Raw genomic sequence first — 24,911 nt, 5'->3', positions numbered from 1 at the left:
AGAATACTGGAGTGGCTAGCCTTTCCCTTCTCCAGGGGATCTTCCCGACCCAGAAATCGAACCTTGTCTCCTGCATTGCAGGCAGATTCTTTACTAACTGAGCTATCAGGGAGACCACAAGACCAATAAATGGTAAATTATATTTTTGGTTCTACTAACGTTCTTGAAGCTTTACTGTTTTTAAAGACAGAGTTTATAAAAATTGAATGGCTGTAGTCTGTAATGTGCCAAATTATTATCTATTTCTGAGAAGATATTACTAAAACGTTTATAACCCTAGCTGGCCTAATTCTTCCCCGACCTGCTTTGAGACACTCAGAGTTCTTACCTCAGGGCCATACAAACCTAATTCCTGGGCTGAACTGTGGATTTCTCAGTTTTATTTGTTCTAGGCTATTAAGGAGGGTGAGAGAAGAAGAGAGGAAGTCTTTCATTTCCCACATATCTGGCAATTCTAATCTGTTAGAGTTCCAATCAGAGAAACGAAGGGGGTGCACGAAGGCACAGAAAAAGTTATTGAGAGAATAAAAAACTATTATCCTGTGGCTAAATATTAAGTTTTATGAGATAATGTGTGTTTTTTTCTTAGCTGATTATTCTGATTTTTAACTGACTTCAGGTCTGCTACACTTTTTAGCTTCTAATTTCCCCCTAATTAAAAGGCAATCAGTGTCAGATGCAAGATAAGCCATTTAGAAGTTATTTTGCTATTGTGATAGTATTTAAAAGGAGGTAGCCCCACTGCAGATGTAGAACCAATAAATTCTCCACATTTGGTAGCTGAGATTTAAAAAAACAAAAAACTGGTGACTGTACAATAATAGTCCATGCAATTTCCTTACAACTGGGGGTGGGTCAACTGTCTCTCGAAGGCAATGGCACCCCACTCCAGTACTCTTGCCTGGAAAATCCCATGGACAGAGGAGCCTAGTGGGCTGCAGTCCATGGGGTCGCTAAGAGTCAGACACAACTGAGCGACTTCACTTTCACTTTTCACTTTCATGCATTGGAGAAGGAAATGGCAACCTACTCCAGTGTTCTTGTCTGGAGAATCCCAGGGACGGGGGAGCCTGGTGGGCTGCCATCTATGGGGTTGCACAGAGTCGGACACGACTGAAATGACTTAGCAGCAGTAGCAGCAGCAACTATCTCTTAGGAAAAATAAATTAAAAATAATAGTAAAAATTTTGCCTGGATGGCACACATGCACTAATCTGGTGATACACACGATTTTTTTTACCACATGACTTTCTCAACATTTAGCCATGTCACACTACCTATCATGATGGACCCAAGGAAGATTGGTAATACTCTAACAGACTGGGGAGGTGGCAGGTGTGTATAAATCCAGCCTCATTTTAGCTTCAAATTTCTCCAAAGGCATAACCACATTTTACACTTCTTTATATCCACTGCAGCCATGAAATTAGAAGATGACAGCTTCTAAGAAGGAGAGCTATGACAAACCTAGAGAGTGTACTAAAAAGCAGAGACATCACTTTGCAGAGGTCCATATAGTCAAGGCTATGGTCTTTCCAGTAGTCATGTATGGATGTGAGAGTTGGACCATAAAGAACGCAGAGTGCCAAAAAATTAATGTTTTTAAACTGTGCTGCTGGAGAAGACGCTTGAGAGTCACTTGTCCAGCAAGAGATCAAACCAGTCAATCCTAAAGGAAATCAACCCTGAATATTCATTGGAAGGACTGATGTTGAAGATGAAGCTCCAATCCTTGGCTACCTGATGCTAAGAGCCAACCCACTGGAAAAGACCTTGATGCAGGGAAAGACTGAAGGTAGACGGAGAAGAGGGCAGCAGAGAATGAGATGGTTGGATGGCATCACCAATTCAATGGACATGAACTAGGGCAAACTCTGGGAGATGGTGAGGGACAAGGAGGCCTGCCTTGCTGCAGAACATGGGGTCACAAAGAGTCGGACAGGACTTGGCCTCTGAGCAACAACAGCAATATCCACCCTGGAAATATTATAGAGCACATCACATACTACTGCTGCTGGCTGATTCAACTGTCCACAGTAAAATTTTTACATCCAATTTCTCAGTAAACTAAGTTGCTATCAAGAAATTTAAGTCTAGCAAGTCAGACAGGAGTATAGATACCTTTGCCTACATGGCCGAGAAAAAAATATCAATATGTTCACTAATCCCATCAGTATCTTCATGGTCACCTTTCAGTTCCTCCAAAGGCCTCTGAGGGGCGCCTCTGAGCTCCTGGGAAGGTTGAGGCTGCCTCCCAGAACAACAGTCTGGAGTACACGATGTCATGTTACACAATGAGCTGGCATGGATGTCCTTTTTCCTGCTACAGGAGTTCCACAGGGTAGATTTTCTAGGGATTCTATAGACTAGAAAAACGTTTGCCCGCTCCAGAATGATCTGTGTATACTTTCTTTTTTTTGACTGTAAACACAAATACCCAAATGCAATATAAACCGTTATTTATCACTATCCTGTCTTCATAGAAAAACATCTATTTCTGCTTTATTGACTATGCCAAAGCCTTTGACTGTGTGGATCACAATCAACTGTGGAAAATTCTGAAAGAGATGGGAATACCAGACCACCTGACCTGCCTCTTGGGAAACCTATATGCAGGTCAGGAGGCAACAGTTAGAACTGGACATGGAACAGACTGGTTCCAAATAGGAAAAGGAGTACATCAAGGCTGTATACTGTCACCCTGCTTATTTAACTTCTATGCAGAGTACATCATGAGAAACGCTGGGCTGGAAGAAGCACAAGCTGGAATCAAGATTTCCAGGAGAAATATGAATAACCTCAGATATGCAGATGACACCACCCTTATGGCAGAAAGTGAGAGGAACTAAAAAGCCTCTTGATGAAAGTGAAAGAGGAGAGTGAAAAAGTTGGCTTAAAGCTCAACATTCAGAAAACGAAGATCATGGCATCTGGTCCCATCACTTCATGGGAAATAGATAGGGAAACAGTGGAAACAGTGTCAGACTTTATTTTTGGGGGCTCCAAAATCACTGCAGATGGTCACTGCAGTCATGAAATTAAAAGACACTTACTCCTTGGAAGGAAAATTATGATCAACCTAGATAGCATATTGAAAAGCAGGGACATTACTTTGCCAACAAAGGTCCGTCTAGTCAAGGCTATGGTTTTTCCAGTGGTCATATATGGATGCAAGAGTTGGACTGTGAAGAAAGCTGAGGGCCAAAGAATTGATGCCTTTGAACTGTGGTGCTGGACAAGACTCTTGAGTGTCCCTTGGACTGCAAGGAGATCCAACCAGTCCATTCTAAAGGAGATCAGCCCTGGGATTTCTTTGGAAGGAATGATGCTAAAGCTGAAAGTCCAATACTCTGGCCACCTCATGAGAAGAGTTGACTCATTGGAAAAGACTCTGATGCTGGGAGGGATTGAGGGCAGGAGAAGGTGCGACAGAGGATGAGATGGCTGGATGGCATCACCGACTCAATGGACGTGAGTCTGAGTGAACTCCAGGAGTTGGTGATGGACAGGGAGGCCTGGCGTGCTGCGATTCATGGGGTCGCAAAGAGTCAGACACGACTAAGCGACTGAACTGAACTGAACTGTCTTCATGTATGGGGTGTCCTTGCTAAGTACTGATTTACTAGCTAGTTCCTGGACAAAACTAAATGGGTTATAACAAACTGCACTGCTACTTACCACTTTCTCTGGACTCACAGAGTTCTAGGCTTCACTCAGGATTAAATTTGCAGGTTTTCAGCAAATTGAAATATACTGGAGAGGATGGAAATTTTTCTACCCCTTCTTATTCAGCAAACCCTCAGGAAAAAACTCAGAGGTTAAAAGACAAAAGTGTCTTTGTTTATTCTCTCCTCCAGGCATTAACTGGCTTTATAATTTTTCCAACTGAATAGCTATGTAAATTCCCGATTTCTTAAAAGCACTTTGTTGCAGTCATCACATATTCCAAATATGCTAAAATTCCCCCACATGGAGAGCAGCCCACAGGGCTGTGGTCTGCAAGCTGCAGAAAACTGGAGACAAGAGGCCTAGGACCTCCCTCACTGCCCAGAGTTGGTCCTGACTTATCTCTACCAGGAAGAAATTATCAGGAGTTGAACTGGTAGGAATTCTGAATTGTTCTTTCAGCAATTTTATAATAATTAACAGCCGGTCACAACATGAAGCTGGGGCTAGGTCACCACACTTTCAAGAAGTATAATAGCACAGTTAAGGAGGCAAAATAGTAGCTGGAGGGGACAGTGCTTTTAAGAACAAGGAAGGATCTGGGCACATTTACAGAAGGGGTGGAAGGGTTCCATGGAGAGAGACCAAATGCAAGAAAACAAAGGGATAATTATGGGCCATAATTATGACTAGGGCCATGAGTAGATACCCAGAGGACGGATTAGTCTTAGAGGGGAGAGGGTAATTCTTCACCAGAAACAGGGAACAAAGAACAGATGGGCAAAGATGCCAACACACTTTGAGATGAAGGAGGGGAGAGGCAGGGAGCTCTTGTGCAGCAGACTCGATGTTCTAGGTAATGACGTAGCCAAGGCCGTCTGCAGAAGGGGAGGTGAGGGGGCAGGGGTAGTTTTAAGGCACCCGAAGGTGGCATGGGGGGATCTGGAACAGTCACCAAGAGAACTGTGACATGAAATCAGTTTGACAGTTCCAAGAGGACAGATTAGGCTGGGCTGGGCAGGACTGGTACAGAATTACAAAGAAAGGGCTTTTAGAGACTTTCTGTACTATGCTTCAAAGTCTCCAAATGCTACCCAAAATAGTGATCAAGACACAGGCCTAGAAACGCTCAATAGAAGTCCAGAACAGAAACAATGATAAATGCTACAGGATGCTGAATACTAGGGCTTCCCAGGTGGCTCAGTGGTAAAAAAGACCTGCAATGCAGGAGATGCAGGAGACATGGGTTCTCATGTCCATTGAGTCGGTGATGCCATCCAACCATCTCATCCTCTGTTGTTCCCTTCTCCTCCTGCCCTCAGTCTTTCCCAGCATCAGGGTCTTTTCCAATGAGTCAGTTCTTCACATCAGGTGGCCAAAGTATTGGAGTTTCAGCCTCAGCATCAGTCCTTCCAATGAATACTCAAGACTGATTTCCTTCAGGATGGACTGGCTGGATGTCCCTGCAGTCCAAGGGACTCTCAAGAGTCTTCTCCAACACCACAGTTCAAAAGCATCAATTATTTGGCACTCAGCTTTCTTTATAGTCCAACTCTCACATCCATACATGACTACTGGAAAAACCATAGCTTTGTTGGCAAAGAGATGTCTTTGCTTTTTAATACCCTATCTAGGTTTGTCCTTACAAGGAGCAAATGCCTTTTAATATTGTGGCTGCAGTCTCCGTCCACAGTGATTTTGGAGCCCAAGAAAATAAAATCGGTCACTGTTTCTACTTTTTCCCCATCTAATTGCCATGAAGTGATGGGACCGGATGTCATGATCTTGGGTTTTTAAATGGTGAGTTTTAAGCCAGCTTTTTCACTCTCCTCTTTCATCCTCAAGAGGCTCTTTAGTTCCTTTAGTTCTTTATCTTTATAGTACATACTATGATTATAAAAAGTCTACCTCAGTAACAGTCAACAGCTACTAATATTAACTGAATGAACTTCTTCTGTGCCAGGCACTGTGCTGAGGACACAGCATATTTAAACATAATCTCCTTTACTTCTTACCATAAGCCCACATGATGGCTGTCCTGAACTCAGTTTTACAAAGAATCTGAGGCTTTCAAGTGTAGATATCCTGAGAGTGTCAAATTAGTGGCAAAACCGTTCTATCCAACAGTGAAGCTCACCCTTGTAAAAGTATGTCTGCACTCCCCATCATTTTTGTTTCATTTTATTTATGTATTTACTTATTTATTTTGGTTGCACAGCATGCAGGACTCAGCCAACCAGGGATTGAACCCATGCTCCCTGAAAAGGAAGTAAGGAGTCTTAACTACTGGGCCGCCAGGGAATTCCCCCCACCATTTTTGATTGGGAATGTACAATAGTTGAATAACATCCCCCCAAACTCCAGCCACCTGAAATTCCAGAATGTGAACTTGGAAATACAGCCTTTGCAGATGATGTAAGCTCTGCAGATGCCATCACTGGTGTCCTTTCAAGAGGAGAGGAGACACACAAAAAAGAAGGCCATATGAAGATGGACATGCAGAATGCAGTGATGCAGCTATTAATACAAGCCCAGTGATGCCAGGAGCCACCTGACGCTGGGAGAGAGGCAAGGAAGAATTCTCCCTTCAAAGCTTTGGAAGGGAGCACGGCCTCACCAAAACTGTGTTTTCATACTTCTGGAATCCCAAACTGCTAGAGAGTGAATGTATGTTGCTTTAAGCCACTCAGTCTGTGGTACAACCCTCAGAAACTAATATGGAACCCTTTCATAGAAATATATAATTTCTCAAATGAGCTTAGGAGTATTTTTAATCACTTCATTTTCATCAGTACATGCAAATGTGATTTTAAGCAAAAAGTATTTCATTTTTATTCAGGGTAAGAAATGTGCATAATACTTACTTAGATATTATATTTAATGTCATTCATAATATATAAGAAAATTTTAACTTCATCCTATTAAATAAATGATGCCAACTATTTAATTATGTAGGAAAAATATGATTTATAAAAAATACATTAAAAACTAAATACTGTGTTTCTGCATGGCCTCCATGTATATTAGGATGCAGACTGAGATTTAACTATTTCCTACAAGATCAAAAATATAAAATAGTCAGCAGCTGGGGTGAACGTTTTTATTTTGCTTGATGTCCACTAGTTTATATACCTGAATATTTATGATTTGCTTTAAATTGCAAGATAAGAAAAAAGGTTTCAGTGACTACCTGTAAGTATTTCTCTACAAATCACATACTATATACGTGGGCATTTTTATTTCCAATAAGTTAAAAATGAATGTAAACGCCAGTATTTTTCTATTCTGCTATCAGTTATTGAAGAATTGAAGAATGAGAGTTTAACGTGCAATGTAAGCATATTTGAGCTCCAAGAGGTCTTCATTTCACAGAGGAAAATATTTAAATAATTTCCATTGTACACTTAAAGATATGTAATGAAGGAGTTACTATTCCCAACCTGGAGAACTTTTTTGACTCCTTTAACAGTTCAGAAACCTCCAGCTAGTCAACATGGTAATTTCTATATTAGCAGTTCTCAAACATCTGGTTCCAGGAACAATTTGTAGTTTTAAAAACCACTGAGGATTTCAAAGAGCTTTTGTTCATGAATTGTAACTCATATATATATGTGTATATATATGTATATATATGTATTATATATGTATATATATGTATATATATATGTATTATATATGTATATATACACATATATAAATAAAATAACTTGATATTTACCATATTTGAAACTGCAAATGTGAAATATTTAAAATATTAAATTCATTTAAAAATTAAGATAGTACATTCATCATGTTAACATAAACAACATTTTTATGAAAGATAAATATATTTACCCACAAATTAATAATAAACATGGCATTGTTTTGCATTTTTGCATATCTCTTTAATGGCTAGTTTAATAGGCTACCGAGTACTTACATCTTCCACACTTGAACTGTGATAGTATGTTGTTTTAGTTGAAATATATGAAGGAAATCTGTCATTAGAAAGAGGAAAATATTTTAATAGATTTTCTAGGTAAACAATTGTAGACTTCTTATGATACCATGCCAAAATTGATAACGTATAGTTTCTTAAGTCAGTTACAATGTGAAATCTGAAACCATATCAATAAACTTTTTGTACTCCATTAACTACATGAAAATCTGTCTGTCTTCTACTATTAACAGATCCTTTCTCATATGTGACTTGGTAATATCATGCATTAATCATCTGGAAAGTACTGGGTTCCTGAGTTATGCAAATCTTCTAAATGTTAACACTTAATCATCATTCAATGTCAAAAAAGAAACATATGCTACTATCACCACCCACCCCATCAAAAAAGGCTTCAAGTCTTGGGAAACTATCAGTTTTACTGTGGCATACACAAGTTTTTAATGTAAGTTTTACTTAAATATTCAAATTTTGTCATTAACATATATTGTACATTGTTTTTCTTAAAATATTACTAGTTGCTCAGTAGTGAATGATTCTTTGTGACCCCATGGACTGTAGTCCACCAGGCTCCCAGGATTTTCCAGGCAAGAATACTGGGGTGGGTGGCCATTTCCTTCTCCGGGGGATCTTCCTAACCCAGGAATCAAACCTGGGTCTCCCACATTGCAGGCAGACTCTTTACTATCTGAGCCACCAGGGAAAGGTTCACTTTATTCACTTACAAGAAATTTAGCTGCCAAATATCCAATAGGTAACCATAGTTTGTTCCATAGTGTTCTTCTAAGTGAAAATGATATTCCACGACTAAAGCAGCTAGTTGAGCTAGTAACTTAGACAACAATAGAAGGGATTGGTAAGAGAGACAAGGTTCACATTCATTTCCATTTGCAACAGAAATCTTTGTGAGTGGTTATCAAAAAACATGTACTCAAAAGTTGAGAGTTAATAAGCTTACTAATTTCTACTGCTTCATCAAGGACATTTTAAGAAAAATGGTCATTTTTTTTTGGCATGTGTACAAGAATGCCATAAGCACTACCGTAGTTTAGTGTCACTGCCTTGATTGGCATTAATGTGATAGCATTTTTACACTTAATGGCTTTTGTGCTACTAATGCAATTGTCCACAAGGTGAAAAAGGCAAATAATGTCAAAGAGTATTGTTATGAAATAATTATTACCTTGCAAACTTAGTCTTGGGGACCCCCAGGGAATCTGTGGACCACACATTGAGAACCACCAGAGTCAAGATACAGGCCACACACACACACACACAAAATCACCAGTGGATCTCAGACCAGTGCATCAGTCTGGAATATAATTCTGCCCTTTGCAATAACTCCTTCCTTCCAACCACTCTTCATTTACCTTCCTGGCTCCCTACCTGCCTCAACCTCATGAAACTAGGAAGTCTGTAGATAGTCTTTCTGCCTTGAAGGTGAGTTGACTTTCCTCCTCTGGGGAGAGGGTTTGTAAAGATAGCTAGGCTGGCTTGGGTGGAAGGGGTGGGCAGGGAAACACTTCTCAAAGGGACTGTGCTTGCCAGCCTTTACAAAAGCAAGAGCTTTTGAAGTGACTTAGGCAATTCTGATCAAAAATAACCCTTTGTCTCTTGGCGTCCAGTCCCAGCTCCCTGAATACTGAAGCGTGGCCTCCACTGGACTTTAACCTCACCTGCCAAATTGGAATGGGCAGGGAAGCAAGACAACTGTCATAATCCTCTTTAGCAATTCCTTGGAAAGCACATTTGCATGTTCAGTGGCAGCAGAGTGAAGCACTACTCAGAGGATCTCTGCTATTTTCCATCACTCCACTTCTCTGATTTTTGCAGGGGAAAGAGGGACACTTTCAAACGTCTCAAGAAAGCCACAAACTCTGATGCCCTTGTTCTGGGTCTTAAGAACCATCAGCTAACTGTTTTTTTTTTTTTTTTAAAGAAATCAACAGTACTTATGAAGTCTTCTGAATAATCCTCAAAATGTTAGCCTTGTCCAAATGAACTCTGAGGACATGTAAATGGGTTACCTGAAGCAGCAAAACATGTAAATAGGACTGAGTTCCATCATACACTGAAGGTCTTTTGCACACATACACTTGCTGTTATGAAGTGGTACTCTGAGAAGGTTTGGGTGCAAAACACAAATCAGAGGGCTTCAAACAGTTACAGTTCAAGGTAGCCTAATGTCAGGTGTCCAGAGTAAGTCCAGGGTGGCTCTGTATGTGTGTATGTGTGTGAGAGAGATGTTGAGGCGGGGAGGGTGGGGGAGGATGGAGGAAGCATGGGTCTACTTCCTCAAACCAAACCAGCCTATCCTCCAGGTATTCCTCGGCAATCATCACATCCCTTCCTGCCAGGACAGAAGTGAAATCCTGGGGGAAGCAGTGCAGGGTTAGAGATCCATGCTCAGACTCTGGAAGGAAACTCCAGGCTGACGACTTCCTAGATGGGTAGCCATGGACACAGAGCTTCTCTGTGCTTCCTTCCCATCTGAAACGGGAACCACAGTGCTACCTACATTTCAGAGAGTTATTATCAGAATTAAAAGAGAAAATAGTTGCAAGACGGTTTAGAACAGTATCTGGCACAGTGTAAGCCGATATAAGTGTCTGAATGTTTTTTCTAACACATGCCCCATAACAGGCATGGAATTCTATTTCTTCATTCAATCAGGGAGTGATATAAACCCACCCCTAAGGAGGCATAGATACTTAGACACATCTTCAGAACAAAAACATAATGGATGTGCGGCAACATTATTAAGTTAGTCATCCACAAATGTTATTAGAATAAATCAGGAATAATGTGTATGCTTTAAGCACTGTCTAGCCATTAACTTTTAAAAATTTCATTTAGCTTTGTGAAGCATGCTCTATAGAACATAACTCCCATAGCAGTCGTTCTCGGCTTATTCAAGCATAAAAATCTCTTTTTAATTGTTTTAAAACATAAGACCGCCCACTTTTGCCATAGGGTATGTGTGTATGCACCCCCACACCCCCACTATATACCACAAAAGAGAGTAACTTCATATTACATTCTTCTTACTTTCTTTCCACTGTTTGAGAAAAATTGTTGCTTTAAAAGTGACCAAGAGGGAATTCCCTGGTGGTCCAATGGTTAGGACTCTGAGCTTTAGCTGCTGAGGATGTGGGTGAATCCCTAATCAGGTAACTAAGATCCCACAAGCCCCATGATACAGTCAAAAATAAGGAAAAATAAAATAAAATGTACGTTGTTGTATAAAAAAGTGACCAAGAATTCAAGAACTCCTTCAAATAAATTTATATGAAACATAGTATTTATGTAAAAATCCACTGAGAATAGTTGGTACCCAAGTAGGTTCCAAGACCCTTGGATTAATTCCTAAGAGTCTCGGTTTCTCATGTTAGAAGATGCTTTCACAGAAGAAAGGGAATCATCAGAAACTAAGATCATGTTCTTAAAGAAATTCAAATACATTAAAATAAAAGATTAACCAAGTGAAAGTCAAATGCCAGAATTGCAACTTCTTTAACACTGTGTGGTTGCTCCAGTCATGCATGGGTGAGTATGCCAGTCAAGAAGTATTTCAGTACTGCTTGAATACAGTTCAGTACTGCTTGAATACAGCAGTATTTCAATAAGCTAAAGGCCAACATTTTTTATGACTTAAATCAGAATAGTTTGCTTTCATCTTCACACAATCTTCCACAGTTGAGCCTGACAATTTTTCATTGTTTACTCCTTTAGGAATCTGACCCACTGTAACAAAGATGTTAAAAAACAGAGAAACAGATAATCCCATGTAGCTTCTGCAAGAATCATGTCTGGTTCCAGAGATAATAGAAAGGACCGAAATTTCCTGAAACTAATACAGATCCATGGAAACATCCCCAAGCAAAAACAGAGAAGTTCAATGGACTGCACATCTTTCAGACAATTCAAAACTAGGATAACAAGAGATTTCAGAAACCCCCTATTGTTGATAGGAGTTTCCCTTGTATGACATGGAACACAATCCCAAGAGCTGACTTTTTGTTCCTCAGATAAAACTGTATTTAAAATATGTATAAAGTGAAGTCGCTCAGTCGTGTCCGACTCTTTGCTATCTCATAGGCTGTAGTCTACCAGGCTTCTCTGTCCATGGGACTTTACAGGCAAGAGTACTGGAGTGGGGTGCCATTTCCTTCTCCAAGGGATCTCCCTGATCCAGGGATCGAACCCAGGTCTCCTGCATTGCAGGCAGACACTTTACCCTCTGAGCCACCAGGGAAGCCCATTAAAAAATATGTATAAACATCTGCTGAAATCACATTTAGGAACCAGTTCTTCAGTTATTCTCTTCTATGTTTCTCATTTCCTTTGGGACCTAATGTAAAATCACCTCTCACATAACTGCATTCTACCATCACTTTGAAGGCAGAGTTGTTTTTATTTTAGGATATCATGTGCAAAATCATGTTATTTGACACTACATTATATTCACAGATGATGCAAGTTAAATAAAGACACCTTGCTGATTTCTTAATATAGATTCAGCTAAGATTAGTTATGCATCTGCCACCTTAACATTCAGATTAGGGGGGAAAAAAGCCTTAGTTAAAAATCACACTTGCATCAGAAGCACTTAGAATTTCATGGTTCATTTAAGAGCATCACAATCAAGAATTTAATTATGTCAGAAAAGAATGGTAGCTTCTTAACAACCAAAATGGCACCCCCTCCATTTCTCTTGCTTCTACCACCAAAGTGGGTCATTTTCCTTAACCTTTACAGGCTTGTCCTCTGATCTATGGAACACAGAGTTTGATGAGATGATTTTCAGATACCCTCTGGTCTTATCATGCTGTGATTTTAAGACTTCTAGAGAACAGACTGACAAGGAGGTGAAGGGGAAACAGAGCCAAGACGCTATGGGAACTTGGCCAATTCAGTTCCTAAGCAAGGCAGTATCTCCCACGATGCAGACACACGTTCCACTTGTCTCTGTCAGTGGACTGGCCACTTGGAGCTCCCCAAAGCAACAGTTTCACCAAAACCACAATTCTGTATTAACATTTAAACATCTGCCTACTTTATTCAATCCATTCCATTGTTCATGCAAGGAACTCTGTGACACCTGTTATAAAAGAAAATTCAACTGAGGAAAGGTGAAGATCTAATTGGCTTTTAAAATGAATAAATAAAACTTAAACAAATAAACATTCGCCTAGTAGTAATAGTAGTAGTGTTAGTCACTCAGTCATGTCTGACTCTTTGTGACCCCATGGATTGTAGCCCGCCAGGCTCCTCTGTCCATGGGATTTTCCAGGCAAGAATACTGGAGTGGGTAGCCATGCCCTCCTCCAGGGGATCTTCCCGTCCCAGTGACAGGACTTGGGTCTCCTGCATTGCAGGCAGATTCTTTACCATCTGAGCCACCAGGGAACCCCAACAGTATGTTAGTCAATAAATCACTGAACCTCAAAAATACATGATTCCTCCCAAATAAAGTCTGTGTTACAGCATCAGAATGGACTGAGAACTCAGGACAGGAAATTAATCTCTGTGAGGTGGAGGGGAAAGTCGTGTTTTGGAATCAGCAAATCTAACAATAACTTCCAGGCTGAGTAACAAAGTGCTTATGCTTGCTTCACGAGCTTCTATAAATGTAGTAAAATCCTTTACAGTGTCAAGTTAAAGTTGACACCACTGAATTACTTAAAGAATTCACTCTAGTGGTAGATAATGTTCTAATTGGGTCAATTAAAAAAATGTCTGACTGGTTCCTCCAAAAACAGAAACTGAGATGAAAGCTTTAGGTACAGTCATTTATTTGAGAATGTGATCCCAGAGAGCAGAAATAGTGGCAAGGGAGAGTGAAATAAACACAAGGATGCAACTGACCACTCTGTGATGTGCTGTTTGATTCCGTAAGATGGTCAGAGGAACCTCAGGAAATGCATTTCAAAACCATGCATGCGAGAGAAGAAAGAAGAAACATTTAGCCCTCATCTTCTATTACCCACTTGTCAAGGTTTGCTTCTTGGGTGCTCATTTTTCTGCACTTCGTGTTTACACACGTTGAGTGCCCAGTCGGCTCTCATAGGAGCTACTGACATAGTCAAAGGAGATCCTGGCTATAAAACAAGAAGCACAGGCTTGAGCCAATGAGCCGTCAGGCTACATCTCAGAGCTACCTGTTGAAGCTTGTGCAGAACTGTTCACTCAGCAGTGAGTGGGATAAGAAATAAGGCCAAGATGATTTGAACTGATGTACACAAGCGTCAGCATGTGTATGAGTGAGGATGGGCCACTTATGCTGCAGTAACAAATGACCCCATGATTTCAATGAATTCCAACTACAAAGCTTTCTTTTTACTCATGATGCAATTCCAAGGTGGGTATGCTATGATTCTGGGACATTTTCATGACTCTAGGACCAAAGCTGACAAATCAGTCTCCATCAAAAACATAGCCGATTATTGCGGTTTGACGGAAGATATTAAATTTGTGAACTCTGCACGGTTTTATAAAGCTTTTGCCTGGAAGAGGTCCGTATCACGTCTACTCACCTTTCATTGACTAAAACATGCCATCTGCCTAAATTTAATTCAAAGGGCTGGAATATATAATCCTTCGGGAGAAAGGCGTATAATGTAGCAAGGTGACTGAGAATACAGTAACACAGTCTATTACTCTATACTTTCATTTTCACAGGAGAAAAGCCAAGGGTAAGAGGAGCAATTCACTTTAAGGAACCCTGTGAAAATTCTTTCATGGTACCATCTTTTCTTTGAGCACATGGCAATCAATATTTAGGAATATTAAGTCTCAATCAAAGAAACTAAATCTTTTTCCAATGAAGAAGAAAAAAGCATGAGGGATACCTCATGGGGAAGGATAAGAAACCATCACACGTCCTATGCTGTGAATTTCTTCATCTTATGGATGTTGAAATGATTCTCAGAAATCACAAATAATGTTGACTTCTAAGGACATTAATGACAGACCTGAGCCGAGGCTTCAATTCTCTGTATTCCCATTCCAGGGCAAGGTTGATAGGGAACATTCATCATCATTTTATATTCAAGTTACCTGAAAAGTATAAACACTTTACAGAAACTCTCTTTTTTTTTAATTTAACAACTTAATGTAACAATGAAACAATTTAAATAGCAAGGCAAGCATTCCCCGACAAGACAAAATTCAATTTAATTTATTAATAAATACCACTGCAAGTAAGCATGTTACAGTTAGAACATTTGATATATCAGCCTGCTGACCAGAAACATCGAGGTCTTTGTATGAATACAAACTTAAGTATCATCAGAATTCTATTAGATGAAACAACCAAGTGGGAAGAGGGAAGAGGTTAGAAGAGCCTCATTGAAATAAAGGGAGTCCCTATTTGGGAGAGAAAACTGTAACCTCCAAGCCTTTATTTAATTTGATCTGCCTCAGGGGCCAATGATGAAAGGGTGGTAGCCCATTCCAGTCATTTATTCATTCCATCTGTATTTCCTGAGTGCTCATCCTGTGCACAGCACAGTTCTGGGCACTGGGTGCAATGCCTAGAAGAGCAAGGCAGCTATGCCCCTCCCTTCATGGAGTGTACACTTTAGGGAGGGGGAGGGCATAGAGAGAATAAACAATGAGACGTGCAAATAACCGAGACAACTTCAAATTAGGGCAGGTCTTTAAAGACAGTACTAGCAGTTTGAAGGGGAGAGGTGGGATGCCCATCTCTGAGTGGTGATCTCTCTGAACCGGCAACATGTAAGAAAATTATGACACTGTGTATGTAAAGAGCAACCTGGCTGTTAGACACAGCAACATTATCCTTTAAGGGCTATTGCTACTCTACTAAGATTTCTGAATGTTTCAGTCTCTGTGCTCTCCCCCATGTCCCATTCTCCACTAAATCTCTCTTTTAATTGCCCAGTATTTTATTCTTTCCTCGCTTTATTTATTAAATGCATTTTTATGATTATAGTCTTAATTTTTCCAGTGTTCTTGCCTGGAGAATCTCAGGGACGGGTGAGCCTCGTGGGCTGCCATCTATGGGGTCCCACAGAGTCGGACACGACTGAAGCGACTTAGCAGCAGTAGCAGCAGCAGTCTTAATTTTAAAAAAATAAGCTATTTTATATCCCCATTATCCAAATTAAGTTGCTTTTTAAGTATTTTGTATACATCATGAATACTTTGCAAGAAAATTCATCCTCCCACCTCACCAACCTCAGTTTCCTCCTCTTCCCCTACCTGCATTTAACTCTTGTTGTAGAAAGATTTCTTCCCTTTCAAAGCTGTGTTTGGGGGAGGGAAAAAAAAAAAAAAAACAGGTTCTGCACAACAAAAACTTCCTTTCGAACCTATCCTGGGCAGAAACACCTAAGGGAGACAGAATTCGAAGAATGTCGTCACTGACTCTCGCCCTTGTCTAAACCCCTTGCCCTTTGAGTAAGGCTGACACCCATGAAAACATGATGTCACTCCCATGATTAAATTACACTATATGACAAAACACAGATTCTTTGGGTTGGCTTAATCTAATTCTAGTCATTTTAAAACACAGTGCTCCTCTGGCTAGAAGACAGAGAAACTGGGAGCAAGAGAAGGAGTTGGCTCACCACTTCCAGTGTGAAGATGGAAGGGCTTACATGAGAAGGAATACAGTCAGCCCCTGGTTGCCCAGCACTGCTGCTAAGTCACTTCAGTCGTGTCCAACTCTGTGTGACCCATAGACAGCAGCCCATCAGGCTCCCCCATCCCTGGGATTCTCCAGGCAAGAACACTGGAGTGGGTTGCCATTTCCTTCTCCAATACATGAAAGTGAAAAGTGAAAGTGAAGTCACACAGTCGTCTCCAACCCTACAGCCAGCAAAAATGTAGGAACCTCGAATCTACAGCTGAACAAATTGGATTCTCCCAACAACTTAACGATCTTAGGAGCAGATTCTCCCCCAAATCCTCCAGATAAGAGCCCAAGTTGACTGATACCTTGGCTTTGGCTTTCTAAGACCCTGAGCAGAGAATCCAGCCAACTTGCCCAGAGTGTGGACCTACAGAACTAACTGTGAGATAACCAATGAGGGTTATTTTTAACCATTAAGTTGGTGGAAACTTGTCATGCAGCAAGAGAAAACTAATACAACATGTAACCAGATTTATCAACCTAGTGTTCTATTGTTCAGTTCTGTTTCAGTCGCTCAGTCGTGTTTGACTCTGTGACCCCACGAACCGCAGCATGCCAAGCCTCCCTCTCCATCACCAACTCCTAAAGTTTACCCAAACTCATGTCCATTGAGTCGGTGATGCCATCCAACCATCTCATCCTCTGTCGTCCCCTTCTACTCCTGCCCTCAATATTTCCCAGCATCAGGATCTTTTCAAATGAGTCAGTGGGCACCTATCGATCTGGGGAGCTCCTCTTTCAGTATCCTATCTTTTTGCCTTTTCATACTGTTCATGGGGTTCACAAGGCAAGAATACTGAAGTGGCTTGCCATTCCCTTCTCCAGTGGACCACATTCTGTCAGACCTCTCCACCATGACCCGCCCGTCTTGGGTGGTCCCACACGGCATGGCTTGGTTTCATTGAGTTAGACAGGGCTGTGGTCCATGCGATCAGATTGGCTAGTTTTCTGTGATTATGGTTTCAGTGTGTCTGCCCTCTGATGCCCTCTCGCAACACCTACCATTTCACTTGGGTTTCTCTTACCTTGGATGTGGGGTATCTCTTCATGGCTGCTCCAGCAAAGTGCAGCCGCTGCTCCTTATCTTAAATGGCTAAATAATGACTCCTTCCCACCTTCAGAATGTGCATCATTAATTCTAATGAAATGAGGGGAATTTTCTGGGAACAAAAAGGGAGGAGGATCAGCGATGAAAAAGTGGGAGCCAATGTGGTACAGATTCAGGGCAAACATACTGTATGATTTACCCTGCCCAGGTGCAGTGTCTCAGCTGTGCTGGGTCACCAACTTCTCTAAAGGAAGGAAAGAGAAAAGCTAGGAAAAACTAAAATGTGCCGCAGCACAAGTGACAGGAAACTGGGTACAACCAGCTGATTTTCTTATCGATTCTTGGCACATGGAGTAGGGGGATGGGGGGATGATAAAACTGCTCAAATGATGTCATGCCTTCCTGGCATTTTTCCAATGATAAATTCACATGATTATACATAGAGTTCAGAAGTATTTGCATATTTCAGCAGAGGGAACACGCTGACAGCTCTGCCTTTTCCTTGGCACAAAGGAAGATTACTGTTTCAGGCTCCCCTACAAATATGTTAGGGATATGATGGAGTTCTGGCAAACAGGATTTAAGTAGAAATAATAGAAGTCATCTCCAGGTCACACTCTTTAAAAATAGCAAGATCCAATCTCAAGCACTCTTGTCCCTGAAGAGGCCTTGTGCTGAGATGACAGGACACTAGATAGAGGGAGTCTGGATCTCTGAGTCACTGTGTGGAAGACAGCCTCCACCAACAAATACTAGACTTTCTTGGGGCCGTACATAAGTATCTGTTAAGGTTTTGAAATTGAGTAGGGGGTCATTTTCTTATTATGGCACAACTTAATAATATTAATTTATCCTAAATAATACATGTGTATTTGCTCATTTGATTTAATTTAACAAGTTTGGACAGAATCTCTTTATCTTAGACTTTTTCTTGATTCAGTGCAACATCTAAGCATTATACGAGGACATTAACACAGGAACTTGAATATCAAATTTAATTACTGTTATGAGAAACTCACATTCTGACACATCTGATATTTACACTGGATAATTTCTGTCTTACATAAAACTACAATGAGGAGCACATATACACATGCAAATTTATAACATACATGTAATTATCAGCAGTAGGAATAATGACAAACTCCTTCCTGCAGTACCAGTTTTAAAAGTGTATTGGCCTCAACCACATCTCTGTCCCACACTGACCCTCACGTCAGAAGATGGGGCTAACCCTATGATCTTCTCAGCCTAATTTAAGCAATGTCAACCTGGAACAAGGACAAGTTGAAAGTAAAAACAAGCAATTGTTTAGCAGAGAGAAGGACTCACAATGAGAAGTCAAATTATTTCCCTGAACATTCAGAAAAGGTGTTTAACCATTTAGAAACCAGGAGAAGCAGTGAATATACCAGGATTTCTAACCTAATCACCCATCTGCCATTTACTTGAAATGAATTTCAAAAGACCTAAGAAAAGACAAAGGGCTAATACATATTCTTAATGTACAAGATTATAATTAACCTAACGTCTGTTTCAAATTTACTATTATCTATTAAAGAATAAATAATTTCACAGCCCTCTAACAGCTCTTAAGCTTTAAATCACTGACCATAACTAATAAGCAGCTTAATAGCAAGAATACCCTAAATAGAGCCACAGACCGCAATTTCACTGAGTGTAAATCATCATCATTTTTAATGCAAAGGCAACAGCAAATCTCTGTAATTACTGGGTGCATTTTGAATCACTTTTATTATTACTGCACTGGCCCCATTAAAAGTCCAAAACACTGAACTGCATGGAATATAAAACTGGAATTATGATACCCTACAAACTCTAATTGAAATCCATAAATTTTCTGCTAGTATTCAGAATTATTTTGTTGCCAAAGAATTTCAGCTATTCAGAATTAACTTTGAAAGCATTTGCTTTGTCTCAAGCAATAAGAGCATTTTACACTGCCAAATTAGGGGAAGTCAATTTTGGAGCAAAACTATGTGGATGGTTTCTTAATCACCAGGATTTTACATTTCTAAGGAAAATCATAATACGAAAAAAGAAAAACAGAACAGATAAATAGAATATACCATCCACAAAAGCATATTAAACAGTGCATCCCTCCCCAAACCACATCAAAAAACTAAGATCATGGCATCCCATCACTTCACAGCATATAGAAGAGGAAAAAGTGGAAGCAGTGACAGATACTATTTTCTTGGGCTCTAAAATCACTGTGAATGGTGGCTGCAGTCACGAAATTAAAAGACGCTTGCTCCTTGGAAGAAAAGCTACAACAAACCTAGACAGGATATTAAAAAGCAGAGACATCACTTTGATGACAAAGGTCCGTATAGTCAAAGCTATGGTTTTTCCAGTAGTCATGTATGGATGTGAGAGTTAGACAATAAAGAAGGCTGAGAGTCAAAGAACTGATGCTTTCGAATTGTGGTGTTGGAGAAGACTCCAGAGAATCCCTTAGACAGACAGCAAGGAGATCAAACCAGTCAATCCTAAAGGAAATCAACCCTGAATCTTCATTGAAAGGTCTGTTGCTGAAGCTGAAGTTCCAATACTTTGGCTACCTGATGCAAGGAGCTGACTCATTGGAAAAGACCCTGATGCTAGGAAAGACTGAGGGCAAGAGGAGAAGGGGGCAGCAGAGGATGAGATGGTTAGACAGCATCAGTGACTCTTTACATGAATTTGAGCAGACTCCAGGAGATAGTGGAGGACAGGGGAGCCTGGCATGCTGCAGTCCATGGGGTTGCAAAGAGTCAGACAGGGCTCAGAGACTGAACAACAAACAACAAATCACTGCCACAGCCACCCTCACCAATCGGATGTGATGGGGACTGCAACAGTCCCAACAGCAGCAGCATCAATCTCCTTACTAAAAATGACCAAAGGATGTCACTCCATTTACAAAAAGTTTATAATGACAACATTCTCGTCGGCACACATATGAGCAATGAACAGGGCCACCAAGCCACTGGAAGGGATGGTGATATTATGAACATAACTTTATGTGCAAGTTTAATAGCTAATGATGTAATAACTGCCTCTTAAATATATTCCATAAATACTGGCATTCACATGAATGCACATATCTGTGTAGCTATAGTATTTACTATTACATCACAGGGTTCAGCATGCAGTGTAACCATCCTATTAAAATTAAATTTCCTATATACTAACTCCTACTAATTTGCCTAATGTCCACTATAGAGGTTACAGCCCTGCAAAACTAACAATTTTCTTTTAATGAGGTTGTGCCACCATAGGGAGCCTTTTTATAAACTGCATGCATTATAATTTTCCAATCACAATGCACTGGCATCTGAAGGGCCTTAATCTCCTTTGAGTATCTTATTTTTGAATATACTTAAAAAAAAAAAAGGATTTTGCTCTGCCTTGAACATTCCTTTCCCACTGCTTATATGTGTTTGCTTATATTTCACGTTCTCCTGGAATGCTTCCATTCCTCCTCTCAATTCATATCTAAACCTGACTCAAATTTCATCCTTTATGTTAGAGATTCCCAGATCACCCCACCCTGAAGGATTCATCCTCCTTATTCTAAACTCAGTTCAACTAGCAGCCCCCCTGCTTCCCCCATCTTTGCTGCCTTAAGCTATCACTTAATTTACACATGTAATATTTCACAAATTTTTCTTATCAACTGTAAGTTCATCAACAGAAATCATGCCCTCGTCGTGCTGAAGTATTCTTAAAAACTGCCCGTAATTCCCAATACTCCAGAGTTCCATAATTTTAGGTTTAGATGTTCTTCCTCAAGTTATTTAGACCTAAATGTTGTCATAATATCCAGTTTGGCTCCAAGCAAATCAAACCTATAGACATGGCAAAGCAAAGACTCTGATAGTAAATTTTTTTTAATTAAAATTTTCTCACTTTTATATAAGTTCAAGTAAGTTCTATAATTCTGACTTTACTATCCAGTAATGACCTATACCGGAAAATAATAAAGAGTGGTTATATGCAGATGTATAATTAATTCAATTCACTTTGCTAGACAGTAGAAACTAACACATCTTAAATCCACTGTACACCAATAAATTTTTTTTTCTAAGTTTCTGACTTGCTCTCACTAGAACTTTCTCCAGAGGAGTGAGCAGAGGAAATTCTCATTTAAAAATCATAAAAAAATGTTTCTAGATGTCAAAATATACACTTGTGTTTACACAAATCAGTGCAAACCAGGGTAAATGACACAACTTTCAACAGAGAATTTTCTAGCCAATTTTGCAGCCAGGAGAAATGTGACTTCAAATCTTGATTTTGTCAAAGCCAGGATGGGAAAGAGGGTTAGAATGACATGAATCAGTGATTCTCAAACCAATGAGTTACCCAACCTGCTGTGTATGTGTTATCTGACTCTTACTCCTTGCCCTAACTGTTCTTTCAGACAAGCTCCTGTTAATTCTGCTTGGGAATTCCTTATGAGATTTTTGCTTCATAAAGGGTACTACAAAAAAATTGAAAACCCCAGCCATTTCACTTCTGACAAAGCATGTCTCTACAAAAACTGTCATTTTATAAGGAAGGAGACAGGCTGAAAAGGCTAAAGCATTCACCTCACTCAAGACCCCAAACTAAAGTAGCCAATGGCAAAGCAGGGATCAACCCCCCCCCTAAATCCACCTGTGTCGTTCTGCTGCGTCCTAGATATGGCAGACCATCACACTGTGGCAGGAGGTGACCTGACCCCCTCCCACCCTTTGTTGTGTCCAAGTGGGGAGTTCACATTGGGGTTTGCGATGGTTCATTTTCTGTATCAATGTGGCTTGGCTATGGTGCCCCAAGACAGTCTGGACATTGCTATGAAGATATTATTTTTTTAATGTGGTTAACATTTAAATCAACCTACAACAGACTAAAGCAGTTTTGCCTGAACAACATGGGTAAGTCTCATCCAGTTAGTTCAAAGCCTTAAGAGAAAAACCGGAAGTCTCCCAAGAATGAAGAAATTCTGTCTTCAGACTGACTTTGGACTCAAGACCACAACATCAGCTCTTTCCTGAGTCTCCAGCCTGGCCTGCAGGTTTAGACACACCAGCCCCCACAATCATGTGGGCCAATGCCTTAAAATAAATCAGACTTTCACTCTCTCCTTCTTTTTCTCTCCACACATACATGCACAAACACACACACCATGCACACACCCTACTGATTTATTCTGATCCTCTAATACAGAATCCTCACCCTTTTTCAGTAAGTCTCTTACTGTCTTTTGCCACCACTGAGCTTCCTGGGTATCATGTCTTGCAATCCTGTTGTCCCTGAAAGCTTTGCCTGATCCCTAAAATGCTCCCTTTACTTGATCAAAGTCAGGTCTGCCATGAAGGCTTCATTGGTGACTCAGATAGTAAGGAATCTGCCCTCAATGCAGGAGACCTGGGTTCAATCCCTGGATCAGGAAGATCCCCTAGAGAAGGAAATGGCAACCCACTCCAGTATTCTTGACTGGAAAGTCTCATGGACAGAGGAGCCTGGCAGGCTATAATCCATGAGGTCACAAAGAGTCGGACATGACTGAGTGACTAACACATACACACTGAAGCTTCTGGGCTTCATACCTGGGCTTTTCCCAGGGCTTTGACCTAATTGTGCATTTTGTTCCTTGAAAGTGGCCCACCCACTCAATTTGGCAAGCCTTCATCTCCAAAAGACCTGGCTCCATCCCTGGGTTCCACAGATGGGTGGGCCTGGGCCCCCAGTTGGAGTCTGAGCTCCTAACCTGCCCACCCCACCTCTGGCAGTGCCACCAGACTCCTCCCCTGCCCAAGGTCTGACCATTCCTGGGACCAAGCTGCATGGCAGGTGTGTAAAATCTCAGCTCAGAAGAATTTAAGTTAACTTTGACTACTTAAATTCCTAAAGGTAACTCACACAATAAGGCCTCCTCAGTGGAGTTCAGTTAATATTTAATAACTGGCTCCCCAGGGGTCAGGACAAACCAAGGCAGTGCGCAGGTGCCGGCAGGGAGGTGGTAACCGTGGTTGCAGCAGCGGGGACCCGGGGTGGCGACCATGACCCAGCAGGGCACGGTGCTGCTGAATTACAACAACAAGCTGGAAGGGCTTCCGTAGTAGTTCAGCTGGTAAAGAATCTGCCTGCAATGCAGGAGACCCTGGTTCAGTCTCTGGGTTGGAAAGATGCCCTGGAGAAGGAAACAGCTACCTACTCCAGTATTCTGGTCAGGAGAATTCCATGGGCTGTAAAGTCCATGGGGTCGCAAAAAGTCTGACATGACTGAGCGACTTTCACTTTCACAGGAGGGAAATGAACGCACACGGATACATCCATAAACATATTACACATGTAACTGATATAAATGATGCATAGCACATCACTTACAAAAAGATATCCAGTATCCTTGTCTGGAAAATCTCATGGACACAGGAGCCTGGTGGGCTGCAGTCCATGGAGTAGCAAAGAGTCAGGCATGACTGAGCAACTAACACTTACACCCCTTATGATAAATTCCATAATACCCAAGTGATTCTCACAGTATGCTTTTGTTGCTTTGGGCTGAACGCTTGTGTTGGAAGCCAACCCATAATAATAAATAGCATGGTTCTGACCTGAATGTTGGTTGCTCGTTTGTTGAAATTAATCAGCAAGATGAAAATGGAGGCAAGTGTCCTCTTAGCGCACATTCCATTCAGTGGGTGCCTGCCAGGCACCGGGCATGGTGTCCTGCCTTGGGGTTGAAGAGGTAAATAAGACAAGGGCCTGCCTTCACATCTTATAGACTGAAGAGACTTAAAACAGCAATATCCTGACAGTCATCTAAGATTACAATTAAGTACTGCAATTTCAGGCAGAATATTTTAAGTGTTGTGCCAAATTCACTTCTACAATTTACATAATCATAACTACTGTGACTTGGGTATATATTTCATATGTGGACTGGACTTCATTCACAAAAACAAGTTTAAATTTTTTTCGGAAACATTAGAACAAAAACCAATTGAGCATTTTCAATCCTAAAGAATCTCTTTGGTTTCCAAAATGGAAAAGAAAAATATATACATTATTTTTAAATCCTTGAAAGTTCAAGTGCCCTGGGATAATTGAAATGTATATTCTGGTTTTGTTACAGAGACTTCTCAAGCCAGAAGGGATCTACAGTGGGGAGAAAAAGGCATGTTTCATAAACAGAACACTGTTTAATGTGCCACAGTCAAGACAGTAGTTTACAATTTTAAATAAGGCTAATTCTAAATGAAAGTAGGTCAAGTTCAGAGGTTAACTTGGATTAACTTGGATCTGTGTAATGTGATTTGGTAGTTCTTAGAATAACAGATTAAGACGTCAAATGGCAGAAATTGCAAAGAAGGCTGGTTATGCAAAATGCCCAGAGCTCAGAACCAAGGACTTTTCTCCCAGAGTTTAGGAAGCACAGCCCAGCCATGCATCTCGCCAACTCCTCAACTCCAGCCCAAGCCACTCTGCACCCCTGATTTCTGCCTTTTAGTTGGTGATCCTTAGCATTTACAGCAAAGCCTTGGTAAGGTTTGCTTCTCACTGTTTGTTCTGCTTAATTAATTAATTTCACAACCCTCAATAGTCAC

General features: G+C 40.7%; 1 protein-coding gene across 2 annotated transcripts in view; it reads right to left on the bottom strand.

The window, feature by feature from the left end:
* The window catches only part of SAMD5 (sterile alpha motif domain containing 5), a 72,089-nt gene that overhangs the window by 9,314 nt on the left and 37,864 nt on the right, over positions 1–24,911 (bottom strand). Inside the window, exon 2 of one of the 2 annotated variants that reach the window (XM_086318222.1) lies at positions 7,586–7,643. The exons of the other annotated variant lie outside the window; for it this stretch is intronic. Coding sequence (XP_086174348.1) covers positions 7,620–7,643 — 24 coding nt within the window. The 3' untranslated portion in view covers positions 7,586–7,619. The remainder of the gene's footprint in view (positions 1–7,585; positions 7,644–24,911) is intronic. 2 annotated transcript variants of the gene reach the window in all.

Source organism: Bos grunniens, chromosome 9 (genome assembly GCF_055505025.1).
Source record: "Bos grunniens cultivar Pamir isolate PY7600 chromosome 9, Bosgru_T2T1.0, whole genome shotgun sequence".
Taxonomy (NCBI): domain Eukaryota; kingdom Metazoa; phylum Chordata; class Mammalia; order Artiodactyla; family Bovidae; genus Bos; species Bos grunniens.
The sequence above is the reverse complement of the archived record's forward strand: the minus strand, read 5'-3'. Positions and strand labels throughout refer to the sequence as shown.